Source organism: Numenius arquata, chromosome 1 (genome assembly GCF_964106895.1).
Source record: "Numenius arquata chromosome 1, bNumArq3.hap1.1, whole genome shotgun sequence".
Taxonomy (NCBI): domain Eukaryota; kingdom Metazoa; phylum Chordata; class Aves; order Charadriiformes; family Scolopacidae; genus Numenius; species Numenius arquata.
The window spans coordinates 122,510,390-122,528,734 of NC_133576.1; the positions used below are offsets into that span (position 1 = coordinate 122,510,390).

Sequence of the window (18,345 nt, forward strand, 5' to 3'; positions counted from 1 at the left end):
GACAATTCTGTGATTCTGTGAATTATGTATCTTCCTTGTAAATGACTAGATATTTTAAGAATGCACGAAGTCCTGGCTTGTTGTCCAAGGGATGCGGGTTTAAAGCTACTGTGCAGCTAGTTCATGGAGGCTATATGTGACCTGTGCTGTAGTTAACACAAATGGCAGTTTTCTGCTTGTTCTTTCTTCAGGATGGCCTAGTTGTCACTACTTAAACTCACCATAACTGTTGACCCTGGGTCTAAGCAACCCAACTATACTGTAAACTCCTCAATGGCATCAAAGTCACTGAAAGGCATCCAGCACAAGTGGCAATATTTGCCTTATGGTGAGATTTGGAGGGGAGCTCTAGACATGGGCAGAAGTTTTTCTCCAGAAGGGAGATGTCCAGGAATGGCACAAACAACCTGTTTATCCCACATATAAGATATCTGTTGATCCCATTTAGATGAGAAATTGATATATTTTTATATGAAACTCAAATAAACATTGTTTTTTCTGACCAAAGCGTAAGTGCTTCTTCCATCAGCTCCAATGCAAGCTTCACATGTGCCTGAAGGAAGAAGAAACTCTGACTTGTTTAACCTGCATTGCTGTGTTTTCACGTGTGTGACATACCTGTGCATTTCTGCCGGCAGGTCACACTCTCATTTCAAACTGAAGTGCCAAGCACGTCTCTGTGAGATGTGGACAGCATTTTGTACAGAAGAAGTCTGTGAAGGTAGCACAGACCCAGAGAGGTCCTTTGTTTTGGGATGGCCCACCACGAACTGTGTGGCAAACTTCAGGTAAGAACTGGGATATGCTTTATTTACCAAGTTACTTAAATGTTTTTAGGCTGACAGGTAACAAGACTATCACAGATTCATTTCAGCACCAGTGAAGGTGCGAAGCAGGAACTCCATGATTTTTAAACCAATTTCTTCTAGTGTTGTGAACAATTCACTTATCTTCCATGCCTCATCTTCTGTCTTTCTGCAAATGTGACAGTGATATTCACCCACCACTTGAAAATTTGAGAAAATACATGATTTGACAAAGCACTGTCTGTGGTGCAAACTTGCTCAGTGGAAATTCTCTTTATTTAGAGTATAATGTGACAAACACCTTGGCTAATTAATAAGACAAACCACAAATAGTAAAAAGCCAAGCTAATGAAAGGACCAAAGAGACCCTGGTAGGACACTTTTAAACAGAAAAGCTTGTATTGGAAGCAGCAGGAAACATACAGTGAAATACCTTGTCTTATTTCTCTTTTTAATTTAATTGTGCCAGAGAAAATGTCAAAATTCCTCTTAAAGCAGAATCTCTGAATTGTAAGAGTGTGAATGATTTTGGGACTTTCTTTGCAGCATTGACTGTAGGACACATAAGGGCTGTAGAGGTAATTTCAGTGATTAGGCTAATTTTAGTCTCAGCGGGAGGACTCTGTCGTCACTTTGGATAAGGGAGGGCCCTATCCCCCTGAAATCCCAGCTGCTTAGGCACAGTAATTTGGCTGGGTCTTGGAAAATGCATTTTCCTCTTTACCAACAGAGAGCAAAAGCTGATGCATGCAGCTTAATTTGTATGTCACATTGGCCATATCCAAAGAGAATACTGTGCACAAACTGCTCTCCATTGAGCTGGTTGTGCTGTTTATGTTTTTTTTCACTTAATAGTCCTGAAACAAAGCTGAAATTTTCTATTGATTTTCAATTGAACTCTTGCCAATAAACATGAGCTTTGATCTAGAGACAGTACGTGATCCTTTATAGCTATCAGAAAGTAGTTGGATAGGAAAGCAATAGCTCCAGTCAAAACAGGTAAGAGATTTTATAGAAGTGAAATTATTTTATGTCTGGAGGTAGAGAGAAAAATCTAAAATGCTGTGCCTGAGTCCATAGATGCATATCTAACAAAACTGAAGCAGCCAAAGGAGAATCACATTTTTAATGTTCAGAAGGTGCATTCCCCTCATGGCATCATTCAGTGGGTTTTTAGTTGCCTAAATGCCTGCTCTGAAAATTTGAAGAATTTGATCTGCAGCAACAGCAGTGGGAATAGCAGTTACTCCATCTGGGGAAGGATTTAAATCAAGAAAGTTGAAGAAAAATGAGGTTAGATCCCTTGCACTATCCTATTATTAGCTACATTTAACTGGACAGTTTGTATCCTTGAAAGTGTATAAATGAGATAAAGATAAATGAGATAAGCCCTAAAATGTCCAAAGTTAAACCCTACTAAGTACAATGGGACCTTTTTTCATCATGGCTTATGTGTATTTTGTAATGTGGTGATAAACCAAGTAATAAATAAGAAGAGAATTAGAATAATGAAAGTGGAAAGAAGTCTATATAACTGTGGAAATACCTTTAAATATTTGAATTAAACTCTTATTTTAAAGTGCCCTCTTCTATTTGTACATTAGTTTAAGAACTCAACCCATTTCCTACTGAATTCAACAGTAAAGCTTTAACTTCTGTGATAAAAAATTGATAACTGGGGCTTTTAATCTCTGTGGCAGGCTTGCCAGTTGATTTTCCAGGGAAACAGATCCTTGGTTCATATCTGGAAAAACTTTTTAGTTTTTATAGGTGTTTGTGGCAGTTGCAACCAAGAAGTAGTCCATTTCACTGTGGTTTGTACAAGGCCTATTTTGCTATAAGAATGATGGCTGATTTGTCCCTGTTTTTCTATAATTCTTGCAGGTCTGCAGAACAAAAGGAAACATGGCTGTCTTTTTTGCAAAGGTACTTTATTATACAGTCTTTGAAGACACTGAAAAGAGTCCCAGTCATCTAGATCAGTGATTCCCAAGCTGTGGTACCTATGCCATCATGATAGATAAGCTCTTTCAAAGTGATATTAAGAAAAAAAACAACTCATGTCTTCTCCCTGCAGAAGATGGTATGTGCTGTTCATGCAACGATCACTATGCAAGGAGGTAAACACTTCACTGTGCCTGAACATGGCTCAGCACAAAACTGGAACAACTGCTAGCACACGGGGCCTCTTCCTTACTCAGCTGTAGGAGCCTCTGCCACTGTTGCTCTAGTTGAGCTTAGGGCTCTTTCCATGGTGATGGCATCTAAGCAAGCCCAGCTCAGGAACCTCTGTTCTAACCATCTGCTGCTCATGGCTGGTGGTATTTGGACCCCAAGCTGGAGGGTATGGTGGGAGGGTTTGCGTAAGTAGAGCTGTCTTATTTCAGTCAGTATTTGGACAGAAAACTACTCATGGTGGTTTTGTTTTCTGATCACTGAGTTCTGCTGGTTGAGGGTTGTGTCTTTATCTGATTCTTCATAGTTCCTGGGGTTGTTTAAATCATCCTTACTGTGGATGATTTCTAATTCACTCTTCTCCTGTTCAATTCTTTGAACTGATCTGTACAATGGGGTGTAACTGATTCCAGTAGGAGCCTGTATAGTGCAGGCTAAGGCATCACAATGATGGGTAGTTTTAGCTTCATTTTTTAAATCCAGTTTCTCTGCTGCTTACACTGATTTCTACAATTAACTTTAATACAACAGGGCATATTAGGGGCCATGGTCAGCATCTCTTCCAGATATTGCTGGATGTTTTCTTGTATATCTTCAAACAATCTGTTTCTTATCCGATTATTGCTTGATTGCTATTTAAATCTTCATCTTGCTATTTATGTTTACAATATTAAAAATTTACTTGTTTTGTACTTGTTTCGTCAGTCGAATAAGAGAAGAGAAGGAAAAAGACTATCCTAAAAGCATTCCTCTGAAGATAATTGCAAAAGACGTGGGAACCTGTGCATATGTAAGTGCTCTCGAGCTAAAAGGGGGGTCCAAATCCACATCACCTATGAGTGCTAGTCACCTGTAAATCCTTTGGATATTGGGAGGGTTCCTTTGGGTTGCAACCTTCTTTAAGCGTCCAGCCTCTTTAAAGATTTGGCATATGCAGCTCTGAAATGTTTGTTTCCTGTGTTTAATACATGAGCTCCTTTTTAAAGACAGCGTGCTTGGTAAGAAATACTGGTTCTGGCACACAAACTAAAGACTGTACAGTGTGAAGTCCCAAAAACCACCTCTAGCGGAACTTATGCATAAGCATCTTCAGAAATGCCAGTACAATGTACCCTTTTTTGGCTTTTAAAACTGATCTAAACCCACAGCTGCCTTCATTCAATTCTGCAAAGCTGCAGTGTCTTTTATTGTTTATAATGATTGCAAGTCAGTAAAGCTATGTATATGAACACCCTGAAATTGCCTTAAGCATGTTTTTGGTCAACTAGCTGATGTTGGTAAATTTATATGCACAAGGTAAATTGGTAAAGAAAGGTCATCCGTGGGGTGATTTTTTTAGGCCTTTTTTACTAGGCACCTAGGCACCCTTTTTACTAAGTCATTTTTAACCACTTTAAATTCTTGTAAGTAGCCAGTTCCCTAGGGATACTCTAGCATTCAATGATCATCCATCCATTCTTTCTCTGCTTCTTATACATTCGCCCTTTCTTTCTAACTGTATTTCATGCTCAAAAGCCTAAAGAGCATTTGCAAGGACACAAGAAATTCTTACAGACGTTAGACTTCATTGGAGGTCTTTGCCTAACAGTGAATCTCCACTTAGAATTTTATATTTGCATAGGTGTAAGCATAAAGGAATCTGCCTTTTTTCAGAAAAACATTATTAAGATAAACAATAATACTTAGAATTGCTAGGTCGCTAAGACAAATGTTAATAAACAGTAGCAATTAATTGTGAGAGGTCAAATGCAGGACTGCAGATCAAGGTGTACTCAGGTGTAAATGTCTATAAATGATACATGCACTCAGGTGTTACACTGTACCAGCATTTGTTTGGGTTTTTTTTAAATGTCTTTTCTCCTTAGTTATAATTAGCTTATGTGCCAAATATGGTTTCCTGATCCTGACAGTCCTAGAAACGACACACTGTAGTCTAGCTATTATCAGTAATAAAACAGTGGAGGAACAGTGGAGGAGCAGATGGAAACTTTGTGATGCAAATAGTTCTTATGGTACTGTGGTCCCTGTGCTACAGCAGCTGGAGATGCCCAAGAATTATTTCATTTTTGGAAGGTAAGGAAGGCTGAACACAAAGCATAAACCATTTTATTATATTCTAGCCAAGAGCAAAACTTATGCAAATGTGCTGACCTACTCCTGAGAGCCAGATGTCATTGCTTCAGGCAAATGTTAAATTTTTTATGGTATGAGCGTTCAGATATGTCCTGAAGCAAGAGATACAGTATTCTCACTACTTTCCTTTGATTGCCATGGCAGCTTGTTACCATCAGGGACTTACACAAATGTACAGCTCAGATCTTTTCTAAATGCAAAATGTCAGGGGGTTGTTTCACCTGAACATCCTATGGCCAGTATAAAACTGATAAACTGATATGCTACACAGGGTGTAGCGAACTGTCTTGGGACTGGCCGTGAACATTTACTGCTGGCTCTCCCACCTTCCCTTCTTTGGGCCACTGGATGCACCTGGGTTTGTTGCAGCAGGCGCGTGTTCATTCTGCCAGGGCTTTAGGTTGACCATGAACCAGCTGCAGTCCAAAAGCTGTGTAGTAGTCTTGTTACTGGAGCCAAACTAGCTCAGTAACTTGTGCTTGATGTGTGGGAGCTGCCTGTCAGCTTGGAAGTGGGGCCAGGGTAGATGTGATGATGCAAGCAAAAACCACTTGGGACACGCTCTCCCCACTCATTTTTGCCTCTGCAAGGTGATGGCAGCAGTGCTTCCACTTCCCAGCAGGGCTGAGGATGGAGTCATTAATCCTGGTGTGTTTGAAATGTGCTGCCCTGCATAAGAGCAGCCACGGTAGAATCATAGAATCGTCTAGGTTGGAAGAGACCCTTGGGATCATCGAGTCCAACCATCTACCCTACTCCTACGGTGTGGAGGTACAGAGCATTGCCCAGCTGTATGGGAGTAATACTGGTGCCAGGCAGCAGGTGCTGAAATCTCACACTGAAAAGGCTGCCTTGTGGAAAGAGGCGCTTCCACCAACACAAAGCTTGGGACTTCGTGCTGGTCACCATCGCTATGCAGAAAGCAGTGTTTCTGCTGACCCATGCTTTTCCGTCCTGCTGATCAGCAGATTCTGGAGGATGCCGGAGAGGTAGCATTTTAACTGGATGAAAGATTACCGAAAGGAAGTGCTTCTGGTACTAAGCCAAATCTAGCTTTGAGAAATCTATATAGAATGTGGCAAAGGACATAGAGATGAACAGCCTGTGTAAGCTATTTTCTTACCAGGGAGATCTTCAGTAGAAAAGGACAGAAATTATTAACACTTGGTATGAGAACCTCTTATTTCACTGAAAAAAAATCACTGAAATGTTTCATTTTTTCAAAGGAAACTTGCATGCTTTTAAATTAACCAAACCATTACATTTCCCTCATGCAGTGTCTAAAGTGAGTTAGTGGCTGTGTCTTTTTTACATATTTTAATGTGGAGGTCTTGTCCCCAGTAATCATGGCACTCTCCTTTCTGATAAAGCTGTTGGGGAAGCAGGGATCAAATACAGAAAGTATGTGACAAAACAGAGGAATGAAACGTCGGTCTCAGACACCTGGATCTTCATCTATGTATGATAACTTATTTATCAAGTAAAATTTTAACAGGGTACTCTCAGTTTTTCCAACAATGAAGTATGCAGAGCTATTGCATTTCAGATACTCTTTGCAAATCCAGATTTTTAATGCCACTTTCCCCTTCTACTTTTTTGTATTCACAGTCAAAAACCCTGAGTGTAACCAATGTTGATACAGCAAATGATGTAATTCTCATGGCCCTGCAGCAGCTGGGAATTAACGTAAGTCCTTGCACCAGTTTTAATGAGTCTTTTTGTACTCACTTTTAATAATCAAATCTTCTCTTGCAGTTTTTCCAAGTTTTAGGGTATGAACATTAATTAAATCCTTTATCATAGCAATTCAGTGGTGTTGAACTGAAGCAAAAGTGCCTTGTTAATATATAGACCTCCAGAGATCATAAAATTCCTTACAAGTTTTGAATAAGTCTCTCATCCCAGTAAGGGATCTGTCATGTTTGAAGTCACTTTTGAATCTGTTTTGCTGATACCTAAGAAGAGGTATCTTGACACAAGAAGTGAGAGTTTGATACAGCTCCTTTTGAGTACTTCAGTGTGAACAGGAAACCTACTGACCTGCTTGTTAGTTGGTTTCAAAATGTGCAAACGTGCATGGTCAGCTGTCTCCCCAGATTACAAACACTGCTCTCAAGTGTCCAAATCAGACACTCTAAATATCCACGGACCTTTAGTGTTATGTGAGATATCTGAGTGATTGCACAGAATCTGAATGCACCCAATTTAAGCAATGTCCTGAAACCGTTTTGGAAAAAGGTTTTTACAGGACTTACAATAGTGCAGAGTAGCGCTCCAAGTAGATGCAGCGATTCCTGGTAGATCAAGTACTGCCTCAGCTGGCTCCCTTTGCTTTAAACCAGGCAAGGTAGTGCCTCAGGTGTAGTAACAAATCAGTGCCGGGGACAAGAACTCTGGCTCCCTTATTCTGTTTCTCTCATTGTTTCACAATGTGGCTCCAACCAACACCAATGGTCATAGAGGCTCCTGGGTGACAGCTTTTTAACTGTCCTGTCAGTCTGCTGTTTGGGTAACAAGATATTTTTTTAAAAAATGTCTTACTCTTAATGCCTATGTTGATTTCATTGCATGGAATCTGACAAGTCTCTCCTTATCACAGCCCTGAGTGTGAGGAGTCAATATGACCAAAATGCCACTCTTGCGCTTTCCTGGGGCTTCTGGAGACCCCTCAGAATTTGTCTTCCCTAGCATTCATTATGCATCCAGGGGCCTATTCTGCTAGCTTGTTATTTCCCAGGAACAGCAATTTCTCTCTAGCCATCTTGTTATGGCTCAGATGTCCCATTTACACCAGGGCTGGGGCTCTGGCCTGAGCCAGAGGATCCACCAGTCTGTCCAGTTAAGGTAGCTCTGGAGTTGATGGAGGGACTGCAAGGTGAAAAGGATAAGATGTGAGTTAAAATTTGGGTTTTAATTGCAGATTGTCTCCCCAACTCTGCATCAAAAATCAAGAATATATATATATGCATGCTGTAGTACGACTACAAGTCTTTACTATTATATGCTTCAATTTTAACCATTTTATGGGTGTCATTTGTACTTCCTCATTTTGTGTACAGAAAAAACAAGAAAATGGTAGTGTTGGAAGAGAATATTTCGTTTGAGATGAGCAGGAGGAGGAGCTGGTTAGGTTTCAGCTTTGTGTTCTTTTGTGTATATCACAACCAATCCTTTCCTCCTCTTTGCATTTTTATTTCGAGTGGAAAAAGAATGAAAGCCATCCGAAAGATGTAAAATCTTGCCTGCAGAATTATTTGCCCAAGTAACATACTACATTTTTTCACTGCATCTTCATAGCGTAAAGCCTTTTTCATTAGAGGCATATCGTAAGATTAGCCATAGAATCAAACAAAATAAATAAATTAAGCTGTAGCCTGTGTATCAATCAAACACCCAACCCCCTTGTAGGATTGTGCTGACTGCGAGGATGCTTTTCCTTATGCACTGTCAGGAGGTTTTTTATTTATGTCCAGAGAGAACCACTTGAAAGGAGCTCTACGACTTTTCAATGGCAATTATAAAAACTACATTTCACATGTTGTGTGATTAATGGGGTTATTACTTTGGCTGAGTTCACTCTGGTTTAACGCATCAGGGTTTTTCCCTCTGTGGTTTCTCTGGTAAAATGACAACTAGTTTGTGCAAAATGGCATTGATCATCTGTTCTAAATTACCAAGTGAGGCAGAAAGAAGGGCCTTGGGTTTCCCAGCTCCGTAAGTACACTTGCTGATTTTTCTGGGGCAGTCACATTTATACTGACAAATGGCCTCATAAAGCCCATAAAGGACAACATTTGCAATTGAGAGATGAGCAGTCTGCCTCCTGAAACTGTGCCTACCAGCTCTTCCCCTTCCCCTGCTTCCCCTTCACTGCAACGAACTCTTTCATATATATATTTAAAAGGAAAGTAAATACCCTTTCTTGTGCTCCTCAGCTGTATTTATTTGCTTCTGGCTGCTTGCCCTGAGGCATAAGAGATGTCTCCAAAGTCTATTTATTTTCCCTCTGCCCCCTGCTAGCTAACTTAACAGCAGTGCTAATATGGGCCAGAAAGCTCTGTCAGTCAGAGAGCAAACTGCGAAGGCTTTATTGAGTGTATCAGCATTACACCAGGTGCGTGTGGAAAGTAGAAGGAGTCTCAAGAGCTTTGGAGACACTGAGTGAAGGTCCAGACAATGCGGGATAGTAGGCAATTCTGTTTAAAAGGAGGTAGGATTTAATTTTAGAGCTAAATAAATACTGTCATGAGGTATTTATCACCTTTTGTAGCCAGAAAACTTTTAGACTTTAATTATTCTTATTTAGCAGTGTCACTGAAAAGGGATTTAAGGTGTAATAGATGACTTTTCATGCGGTGTATTTATCCACTTGCTATTACCTTTTGTCCTGAGAGAGGTTTATATTAAATGTCATTCTTTTTATCTCTATTGTCTCAGCATTATATCTGAAATAATGTACTATTCTTCAGTTAAACTGCAACATTGACTTGTATATTTATGCTAAAGGCAATATTTAGCTTTGCTTTCATATCAGTGGTTTTATACAGCTTTTCCCAAAGATGTTCACATTTTCCAATCTTCTGGAAATTGTCCTCTTTGATGTAATATTATCCTCTCCACTGTAAATTTTCAAAGAGGGCTCAGCAGTCTTAAAGCACCATCCAGCGCTCCCAAGCCCTTCCACACAAAAGGGCTGCACAAAAGGGCTGACAGCAGCCCTGGGAGGAGATTTTGGGGCAGTGTTGAGTGCCAGAAGCCCCTTGGGTGCCATCCTCACCTTGGCACAATCAGTGGGGGCTCAGGTCTCAGGTGAAGGTGCCCTGCCCTGCTCTCCAGCGCCAGGCACGAGATGCCGTTGGCTGGCAAGCCTGAGCTCCTTCCACTTGCAGGGAACGTATTGGAACTGGGGAGATGGTGGAGCAGAGATCTCAGGTGTGAGGCTGGGGGTGTCGGTATGCCAGATCGTGTCCTGGAAGATGTAATTAACCTGGTACTCAGGACAGAGCTGAAGGGTCACCTTAGCTGACACAACCTGCCCGCTGTCTGCCACATGCTCTGCAGCCAGGCCTCCGCTTCATGCTGCTTATCTGTAATCCCTCCAGGGGATCAGACCTGTCTCTTCTCAGGGCTGGGTGCTGCTCAGTGCTGGTGGGGAGAAGTGGGGCACAGAGGTGCTGGGGGCCAGGAGCAGCATCCAAGGCAGGAGGTCACCCCCATGCTGGGGGCTGCCTCATTTCCAGCCTCCTGGGAGCAAGGAGGCATGCGGGCCAGGGACTGACGCAGCCACATGGCATGGGGGGCTGGCGTGGCTAACATGTTGGTCTGGCCTCAAAAGCAATCCTGAGTCCTGGCAGGCTGTGGCCTCCATCCTTCTTCTTCCAGGAGCAGTGAGAGAATTGGGGCAAATCTTGCTCTTTGCCTTCAGAAATGACAGGCTCCAGCCCCTCTCACTGTTCAGAGCTAGACCCTGGTCACATAAACCACATTACATGTGACAGACACAATTCAGAAGCTTTGCTGGTGGCAAATTTGGGCACTACAAAAGCAAAGGGGATTCTTTTGACCCCGCTGGCAAGGTGCAGATTATCCTTACATTGTGAGAAACCTAACACGAACCTGTTCTTAATGGCTGGTAAAACTTAATTTTGGTTTTAAAGGGCTCTGAAAAAGACTACAAGCTGTGGGTGATTTCAGGAAGAGAAGACGCTCCTTACCCTCTTATTGGTAAGTTCTTGACATGGTTTTGTTTTACAACATTCACTCAATTTTTAGTGCTGAAGGAAGCAAGAAATACAGAGAAGACCAAAATGCAGTTTCCTCTTTTGTTTTGTTTTGTTTTGTTTTTTCTTTTCTGTTTTTTCTCGTACTTCCCTGTCACGCAAGTTTAGTGCCTATTTGGGGACCTAGTCAGATGCTTATCCTTTGTTTTGAAGAGTAGTTGTCTGCTTGTGTCACTAAGAGGCTGAAAAAGTTCATTTACTTCTGCCCCAATTTTGCTGCCATGAGCCTCAGTCTTTCCACAAAGTTCAGCCTCTCCACTCACTCACCTCCTCTCTTGGAGCCAGTCCAGCTTTACCATATTTCATCCTACACTTCCATAGCATTGTTTACTCCCCTCCCCAGCAAAATTCAGCAGAGTTTTGAGAAATGTTCTTTTCTACCACAACTCAAGTTAACTGATTCAAAAAGTCCTTTCCAATCCTGTATTTCTCTTACTGGCTGACAGCTCCCCTCTGATTAGGAGCAAATTATTGCTTATTCACTTTCTGAAATGCTTTTTGAAACATTTCCTCCCCAGGAATCAACCCAAAGCTCAGAAGTGATTGGATGGAGTGATTTGATTTTGGCCCATGATTCACTGAGAACAAATCCCTTCCTGTTAAGAACCTTTCCCTGTAGAAGCCCAGCGTTGCTTGTGCTATATGAGTTCACAGCTGATTAGAAGAGGAAAAATTTGTGGATTTTCTGTTTTCCTGCTGCAAATCTAACCCCAGTAAATCTTAGCATTCCTTCTTAAAGCAGCCTTAGCTACAAATGCTTTGCTGGAGTCAGACAACATTAATATTTATAAAATGGCTAACTTGTGCACCTTATAGACAGTGCAAACTGCTTTGTCTTTGAAACATACCAGACTTTGTCTTTTTGACTGTTATTGTGTAGCTTCTTCAGATGCAATCACAGCTCTGGTTTTAAACATAGAACCAGAGAATTCAGAAGTGGGAAAGGCCTTTCTAATTGACTGACTCGCCCTCACTGCAAATTCAAGTTACAGTCCTTGGAGAAGAAGAATCTGATATAAAACTGATGCTGTTCTTGATATTTATGCAAAGCTTTATTAGATAAGGACAGCTTTTATCATAGGTAGACACCAGAAAAAGAGTTTGCCTGTGCTTCAGCTTCACACTACCTATAATCTCAAATAACATCTCTTCCACTATCAGTGTTCGAGTCTAAGTGCAAGTTAACTAAAACATCTTAACATTGCACCCATATTTAATGTATTTCAACTGCCAAGTTTTTAGACAAGTCCAAAAAATATCTTCCTGGTAGAATTTTTGAAAGCTCCTCCAGAAATGAATTGCCTCTGTGTAGTCCCCAAAGATGCTGGTTAACGCCGAGCGTAGCTCATTTGCATGAGCCCTATGATTAACGTTTCCTTCCTGTTCCAGCCTCAGACATGAACCGTAATTGTGTCTCGTTTGACTGAGTTGATGGCTCTGCATGGAGAGGGAGGGAAGATCACTTTCACAGTGTATTTTTCGTGTTTGCATGCTCAGCAAAAATTTGACAGATGGTTGCTCCCAAAATCTCATTTCTTGCCAGAACCATATGAGCAACCAGTACCTAAACTCCAGTGTCACAAATAAAGCAGTAGAAAGAATAAACACTGAATTCAGAAATAGTCACTTGTATTTTTTTCTGATGGGCTTTTGTGTGATACAGCTGTGATACGTCTGATTTTACTTTTATGCCTGTTTAACTACACTGAACTCAGTAACTGCCAATGTATGATTTATGCTGGTGTAAATATGCAGAAAAGCGTCAATTCTGAGATTACTGAGGGCGAAAGTGCTGCAGGCCAGCATGCAAAATCTGCTTTTCCTCCAAGGCAGATGGAGTTTTGCAAGTCTCCAGTCAATCCAACGCAGATTATTATGATTTATCTTTGAACAGGACACGAATATCCCTTTGGAATAAAAATGAGCCACATCCGCGACGCTATGCCCCACGGATCAAAGCACTGTGCCTGCCCCCGGCAGCTTCAGGGGTCCTTCTTGACAGAGCAGCTGCCCCAGGAGCTGCAGTGCCAGTTTGTGCTGAAGCCAAGCCGCCTGGCTGTGTGCCAGCAGCTGAGCGGTACGTGCCCCGCTGGCCCCAGCGTCGCTCGCCCACAGCCCCGCTGCCTCCCAGGCTCTGCTATTGAAAGCCAACGTGCTGGGATGGGGAGGGTTGGTGGAAAGCAGAGAGGAGCAGGCAGATGTACCTTCCAGCTGCACGGGGGCGGGGGGGTTTGCAATGTAGCTCTCCCTGATTTGAGTGTGCTGTTGTGTGTGTGTGTCATCTTTGTAAGTTACATTTTGACAAGCTGCCTGTCAAAGGGTTGTTCTTAAACCAGCGAAAGAAAGACAAGATCTCCTCCCTGCAATTTTTGTAAGTCTATTAGCTAAGCTTCTCTCTGCAGCCCTTGCCGTGCTCGGTAGCAAGGCAGAGTGGTTTTACGGTTCAGGAGTCAAGGCTTGACTTTGGCACAGAATTCCCACGCAGCGTTTGTCAGCATCCTTTATCTCAACAAGGTACTTATACACCTGCCTCACTGGGACCCTCACGTGGCAAAGCCTGGGCATGTACTTGAGCACCTAGATGAAGTGAGCAAAATACAACTTCTTTATTTCAGTTCTCTTTGAGTAAAATGAATACAATAATATTTTCTTCGGCCCTTGGCCCTGGTGCTGCAAAAATATGAGCACCTGCTCTCTGTTTTGTACTCTACTGTCAATGATGCAATGACTGCTCACTGCTCGTGAGTAAAACAAACAAGGAGATCTTTACAGGATTGGGGTGTTAGGCTAAAAACGCTGTAGAGTGAGGATGCATCACATGGTGTGGTTTTATTGTGCTTAACACACTGGCATACGCAGCTCAATTAGAAATTCTGCCCTACTTTACCATCTAATAATAAAGATAACATATACACACCGTTATCCTGTGTGCTCCCCAGTAGCTAAGATCCCCCACAATATATGTATAGATCCATTTGTAATGTTTTTAGAAATTAAATATAGGGAGGTTACATCAGTGTCGATTGCAAATTATTCCAGAAATTGATTGCATTTTATATAAATCATTTATATAAATCAATTTCCTTTCCACACTCCTTCATCCCCCCTTCCCCAGTAATTTGTATCATATATTACTTCATGGCATATTTTAAGAATGAGGCAATCTAGCAAAGGGGTGTAATTAGGTTTACAGGCCCCGCTTGGCAGCTGACGTTGACTGGCAAGAGAAAATAGAAATGCAAATCAGGCCTGTAAAGTTCTAATGCAGATGTGTTGTCAGCGGTGCTGTGCGAGCTGCAGGAGGGGAGGCGAGGCTGGCTCTGGGGCAGCAGAAGCCTGGGGCAGCCTGCAAGTCATGCACAGGGACCGCACTAAGTGGGAGAAAGAGGCTTTTAGTCCATTTGCCTTTCCTACTTTCATCAGACAAAACCTTTTAAAGTGGTGTATGGGTCTGGCTGCTTGCAAACTAGGTTATCCTGCATACAGCACTGTTTGTTGTGCTCTTCCTACTCTTTCTCATCTGTTTCGGTTTTGGAAAATGTCAGAGGGTACCTGTGTGCAAGCCAAGGCTATGATCTGGCTTTGGGTGCGTCTTCAGATCAGCAGGACAAAATCTGTGTTGTTGTTAGGTAACCACTAGGCACACGACCGCATAAAGGGCGAATTTACAGGGAGCAGAGCCTGTAACCCCACATTTCATTGCCACACCTGCTGTGCTATCCTCCCTGCCATCCCTTCCCTGTGCTGATACCGCTGTGCGGGACATGCTGTCCCTTCTGGAGGCAGCAAGGGGTAGCTGCCCAGTTATACCAGTGTGCACCATGGTTAGGCAGCTTTGTAGGTGTTGACAGGCAGACATGACTGACAACTGGCCATCATGTCAAATAAGTAGCTGTGTGGGCACCAGTTGTAGTGGTGTAGTTGCATCAGCTGTCCTGGCAGGATGATTAAAAGAAGTGCAGAAGAATTTACTGTGTGGAGGAGCTGGAGTGTTCCTGTTGCCTGTCCTGCAGCCTTTTAGCACGTAAAAGGAATGGTTACCTACCAGTTAAACATAGCCATTAAGCAATGCTCATGAGCATGTCTAAAAAGTATTGTAAATACTGCTTTACTTAAACTTTAACTTGAAAGAACTGACTGCTGTCAGTGGTTAGGCTGTAATCCAAATTATTATTTAATCGTCTGTTAAAAGAGAAAGCAAAATTTCAACAAGTTGGTCTCAATACAGAAAAGAGGTCTTTGAAAACTGCTTGACAGTTAGGGTTTTGATCAGAAAGGATGCTAAGTTGTTAAATAAATCTGAGGTTTTATTTAGAAGTTTCTGATGATTGGTTTGCAAGAAGAGGATATGCCACTTGTAGGGCTGGGACGCTACTTATGGATAGAAATTCCCTGCATATAAAATGTAAAATCATAGGATGGAAGAGAATAGATGGGCTGCTGTGAGCTCTGAGCAAGATCTGCAACCAGAGAAGTACTGCATTTTTTCTGATTCTGGCCTAGAATAATCCACCAGAGCAAGGCCCTGGTGTTTTTGTATGGAAGTGCTTCTGCAGATCAGTAATTGGCATCTCTCTTGGCTGAGAGGAGACTGGGCTTCTCTTAGTGTTGTAACTTTGCACAGGTTCAAGAAAGGAAAGTGTACCTCCTCCCCTTCTCATCTGCTCTTTACCTAAAGATTTCTCAACCCCCTTAGAAAAGGGGATATGAAAAGGATGAGTTTTCCTGTTGTTCAGTGAATGTTAGTTTTGTAAGTGACATGGCATTTTGTTGCCATACATCAGTTGTTGGTTTCTGCCCTGGTATGTTGAAGAACGCTTATTAAGATTTCATTCCTGCCTGTCCCAGGAGGGAGCTGCCATTAATCACAATTACCCCTTGCTCACATTTTCAGTTTGGACCATGGCTTTTTAAGAGTGGAGCAAACAGTGAGATACTAAGAAAAGTTCCTAGTTTTAAGACCCATTTTTTCCACTTCTGCTATTCCTTGTTCCCCAAGATAGCATTTCTTCTTAATTTTTACTTCCACTGAGATCTACAGGCTTGCCAGAAAAAAATACCAATTTGTATTGGCCATTGTGTGAATAGAACTCCAAGTGACGCAAACCATATCCATGTGCTAATATCCAGCTCTCCTGAAAGAAAAATTGCCATTTTGAAAGTTACAGGCTAGTTATGTTCTCCCAAAACATGATGTGTCAAGTAAAGTCCTACACATTGCCAAGCTTATATTTCATGAAGATTTGGACTGCTTAAAATGTATATCCTCCTCATTATTTTTTATTAAAAGAATTTTTCATCAGAGTTTCACATTCATATGTTCACATTTTGAGTTAAACCATAACTTTTCATCCTGTAAGCCTCTAATGAAAAGACTTCCACCCATTCCCAAAGGGAGCATGATCTAGAATGGGATGACGTATAACGAAAATCACTATTTGGGCTAAAAAACAAGTGTAGTAAAGTATAGGAGAGAAAAATCTGGTATTATACCACAATCCTTACTTCTGCGAGCCTTGCTTCTACCCTCTGCACTCCACAACAGCAGAAAGCAAAATGTTTGACTAAACCAGCTAATAGAAAGGTGCACAGGGTAGGTAAGCTACTAAATCAAAGCTGACTGGCTTTGAAAACATCTAGAAAAGGAAAAGTATATTAGAATAATTTTTTTTTCTGGTTAGCACTTTCATCATAAGCAGTCTCAACCCACCCTTAACAGTAGCCCGTGCTGTTAAGAAGCATTTACACTGGCTGATGTTGAGAAAGGTCATGTGAAAAAAACCCTTTTTGCATCGTAATATCAGTATTTCCTTCTCTATGCACTGCAAATAAGAGCTTCAATTAGATGTTTCATGAAATGCATTAAAATAAATGAAGACAAACCGAGCCCATCAGTATGTTAGCAGCATGCTGAAATGCCATCTGGAAGGAACTGATTAAAGGGCAGGCACCGTCCCTGGGCCATGGTCAGCAATTGCTTGGAGAGAGGGCACTAATGATACACTTGATTTGCGGAGCAGAGAAAAAGGGCGGTGACTTTTCCTGGTCTGAAAACATCTCACCCCATTAGTTGATTCTCTGGTGTTACTTGTGGAGAGAGCAGGTGCTCTCCTGCATTGCCAGGGGAACCAGGATGCCTCCAGCCAGCCAGCCAAGGTCAGGGCAGTGGTGTTTATATATTATTTTTTTTCCAAAGAAGGTCTGTGGTTTATGCACCTGTAGATGGGAAATGAGTTATTAGCAGAGTCCAGCTCCGTGTGAAGCCAGCGGGCTGAGGTTTGCCATCCCACACTTAGCAGTAAGTGCTGACACTGTGGTCCAGCAGTGCAGTGCAGATCCTGGTGATCCTCTTAAGAGCCTGGGTAAGGCAGCACATTCTCCACACACACACACACAGGTATGTATGCACATGGTGGGATTAGGCTGAGCCGGATGCCAAGGAGTTGGTTGAGTTCATGACATTTTTTCCTTTGAAACCATAGCAACCACCACAAAACAAATACTGGAATTAGAATTGAAATGCATTTCTTCTAATAAACACCTTTCTCTTTTCCCAGACTTAAGCCAAAAGTCATTTAAAAGGAAAAGATCTATCATAAATTGGGCTTTCTGGCGTGGCCCAGGCGCTCACTTGGATAATGCACCCCTCTCCTCAACATCTGCTGCTCCTGGGAAGCTCTTTGGCCTCTTGCTAACAGCCATCTGTGAGGATGACAACCTGCCCAAACCCCTCTTGGTGAGTCCTAGGCTCGGGCTGGCTCTTAGAGTGGTGGAATTTCTTTGTGTAGTGAATGAGAACATGGGGACACTTTGTAAAAAGGACACTGAAATTACCGAAGCAGAGAAACCAGAAGGAAACCTCATTTGTGGTTCTCTGCAAGAACTTTGGTTTTTAAGATATGCTGTGGTCAAGCCTGGTTAATAACAAACAGCTTGAGAAACGTATGTGATCGGGCTGCTGCTCTGGGCTATTTCTTCTTTGTAGCCCACACTATAAGGCTGGTTCCCTAATCCTCGCTTATGGAGTGTAAATAAATGCCACGTTCACACATACTTTTTAAACCACTCCCAAGATCTCTGTAAAATGCCCAGCTCCATAAATGTGGCATCTACTGTCCCACTTAGCGCATGCGTGTATGCAAATGCTACCTGCCCTTAAGTAGACAGTTTCAGAGCCTTTCTTGAAGGCATCCCAGGACAGGTAAGCACTCTGGGTCCTCGTTTTTGATCTGACAGCACCACTGCAAAAATAGGTGGGCAGGCAGAGGCTGCAGGAGCATCTTTTCATCCTGTCTCGAGGGAGCACTAGTGCTGTTTGTGCTCTTCAAACCGGTCCAGGAACATGAAAAAATGTTGTCCTAGAGCCCATTCCTAGGCATAATTAAGGCAGAATGCATGGCATTTTTGGTCAGGACTGAGGGCTGCCCCGTTGTCGATGCAGCAATTGAAAA

At 42.2% G+C, this 18,345-nt stretch overlaps 1 protein-coding gene across 1 annotated transcript in view; it reads left to right on the top strand.

The window, feature by feature from the left end:
• ARHGAP20 (Rho GTPase activating protein 20) overlaps nt 1-18,345 on the top strand; it is a 60,543-nt gene that overhangs the window by 34,206 nt on the left and 7,992 nt on the right. The window contains exons 5-11 of the mRNA XM_074154603.1: nt 639-788; nt 2,691-2,732; nt 3,687-3,771; nt 6,723-6,800; nt 10,772-10,838; nt 12,789-12,971; nt 17,452-17,630. Of these exons, the coding sequence (XP_074010704.1) occupies nt 639-788; nt 2,691-2,732; nt 3,687-3,771; nt 6,723-6,800; nt 10,772-10,838; nt 12,789-12,971; nt 17,452-17,630 (784 nt within the window). The remainder of the gene's footprint in view (nt 1-638; nt 789-2,690; nt 2,733-3,686; nt 3,772-6,722; nt 6,801-10,771; nt 10,839-12,788; nt 12,972-17,451; nt 17,631-18,345) is intronic.